This window comes from Octopus bimaculoides, chromosome 5 (genome assembly GCF_001194135.2).
Source record: "Octopus bimaculoides isolate UCB-OBI-ISO-001 chromosome 5, ASM119413v2, whole genome shotgun sequence".
Classification (NCBI taxonomy): Eukaryota; Metazoa; Mollusca; class Cephalopoda; order Octopoda; family Octopodidae; genus Octopus; species Octopus bimaculoides.
Genome location: NC_068985.1, coordinates 110404141 through 110406649, shown reverse-complemented (window position 1 = coordinate 110406649; position 2509 = coordinate 110404141). Strand labels below are relative to the sequence as shown.

The following is a 2509-nucleotide window of genomic DNA, read 5'->3' as shown; positions in this document are numbered from 1 at the left end:
TATACACACACACACATATTTATACACACACACACACACACACACATATTTATACATACACACACACACATAAATACGTACATATCTATATCTATTTCGATTTTGGATTTGGTTTGCAAGATTCTTTATGTGAGTTCATGTGTTGTAACATATTTTGTTGTGTCTGGAGGGAGTCATTCTCTTTTAGTGCCTACTGAGGAGGTTGCAAGACGCAACATAAATTTTAGGAAAAATAAATAAGTAAATGAGTGGAAACTTTGCTTGTGAGTATGTTAAATAGTCAGGCACTAAAAGAGAATGACTCACCCCAGAAACAACAAAATATATCTATCTATCATCTATATGTATATAAAAAAGAATATATACATACATACATGTGTAGATAGATGATGAAGCCATTAGGTGTTACTCAAGCACTCATTTATGAGTTCACTGCATCTTATAGTTGAAACAGCTGCAATCTAATGAAGATCATAAGGTTCGTTTATTCTGTCATCATCGCATTTTCTCATATATATATATGTGTGTGTGTGTGTGTGTGTGTGTGTGTGTGTGTGTGTGTGTGTTGGCACTCCGTCAGTTATGACGACGAGGGTTCCAGCTGATCGGATCAACGGAACAGCCTGCTCGTGAGATTAACGTGCAAGTGGCTGAGCACTCCACAGATACGTGTACCCTTAACGTAGTTCTCGGGGATATTCAGTGTGACACAGAATGTGACAAGGCTGACCCTTTGAAATACAGGTACAACAGTAACAGGAAGAAAGAGTGAGAGAAAGTTGTGGTGAAAGAGTGCAGCAGGGTTCACTACCACCTCCTGCCAGAGCCTCATGGAGCTTTAGGTGTTTTTGCTCAATAAACACTCATATATATATATATATATATATACCAATATATACATACATATATATATATATATATTTGACTGCTATTTCTAAATTTTCAGTATGTTGGAGAAACAACTCAATGCTAATCCCTGTATATTTATGATGATAAATGGTTTTACCGATAAAGGTTTTTTCATACTGAACTACTTGGCAAAATTGTTAATTATTAATTCTATTATTAATTGATGATTCCCTGCCCTTATTCTTGTATATATATATATATGGGTAAAGACCTTCAGTCATAAATGACCATGGGACTGCACCTAGAAAGTTCCCCTCCGAGGCACAATTCCAAGCAAGGTTATTTATGGAAGACCAACAGTCGCCCATGCGTACCAGTCTCCCCTCTCCATACCACTGATGTTATCCAAAGGCCGATACAGCTTGATACCAGTGACATCACAACTCATTTTTACGGCTAAGTGAACTGGAGCAATGTGAAATAAAGTGTCTTGCTCATGAACACAATACACAGCCTGGTCTGGGAAATGAACTCACTCCCTCATGATTGTGAGCCTGACACTCTAACCACTGAACCACGCACCTTTACATAAATATATATATATATATATATAAATGCATGTGTATAATTTAATTTATATAAGGGCATTACTATACAATAATGCCTCACGCTTAGAGGACCTTCATAAGACAAAACTACCAAAATAAGCACATATTTACCAATTGCGAGGGAATGCAACTTTCAAAGCTAACCTCCTAAAAACTTTTAACTTAACGGTAGACCAATGGTTTCGTAATTAACACAGCAAAACTATGCATGTGTATGTATATATCATGTGATCAACCAGACGATCAGATGTTTCTATACATTGCTGGTCACAATTTTCATTTGCATTATTTTGGCTTTCAAATGATGTCACCCCACTGGCTAGGTGAGCAGGCCAAGATTTCTCCCTGATCGGAAGGATATTCCGTCAGAGGTGTGACCCATTTACAGCTGAGTAGACTGGAGCAAAGTGAAATGAAGTGTTGTACTCAAGAAAACAACATGTCACTTTGTTTGGAAATCGAACCCACAATCTAGCAACCGTGAGTGCAACACTCTAATAACTAAGCCATACCTGTATAAATATATACACACATATATACACATAAGAGATACTGATGCACAAAGCTGTTGCTGTGATAGTATTTACTGGCATTTGGATCCAGATTGGGTTAAGATCTACTTACCATAATTAATTCAATTGGAACCGGCATTTTCAACTTTGGTTTGATCTTGGGGTTGTTGTTGATGTGTTCTTTAACGACAGCCAAGATGAAGATGGCTGATGCTGACACTCCAAGAGTAACGAGGTTAGTATCGGGGATGTTACTAAAGAAATCTCGGTAAGACTGATAATCCAAAAAGCAAGATGAAAAGAGAAAGAGAAAAAAAAAAAAAAACACAGATTAGAATTGGAAAGTGCCATATTTTCTGGCATGCAAGTTGAATCTTTTAAACTAAAATTTACTGCCAAAAACAGTAAATCAATTCATGTACTTTGGAGGACGAAAAATTCCATGTGAAATACAAGAGGATTAGGAAAAATAGTAACATTTAAATGTTTACACTGAATTTACACTACAAACTACATAGACTTGTATGCTGGAAAATACAG

General features: G+C 36.5%; 1 protein-coding gene across 6 annotated transcripts in view; it reads right to left on the bottom strand.

The window, feature by feature from the left end:
- The window catches only part of LOC106873475 (sulfate transporter), a 208335-nt gene that overhangs the window by 34892 nt on the left and 170934 nt on the right, over positions 1–2509 (bottom strand). For all 6 annotated transcript variants that reach the window (XM_052967943.1, XM_052967945.1, XM_052967944.1 and 3 more), the window contains one exon: positions 2082–2243. In XM_052967943.1, the coding sequence (XP_052823903.1) occupies positions 2082–2243 (162 nt within the window). The remainder of the gene's footprint in view (positions 1–2081; positions 2244–2509) is intronic.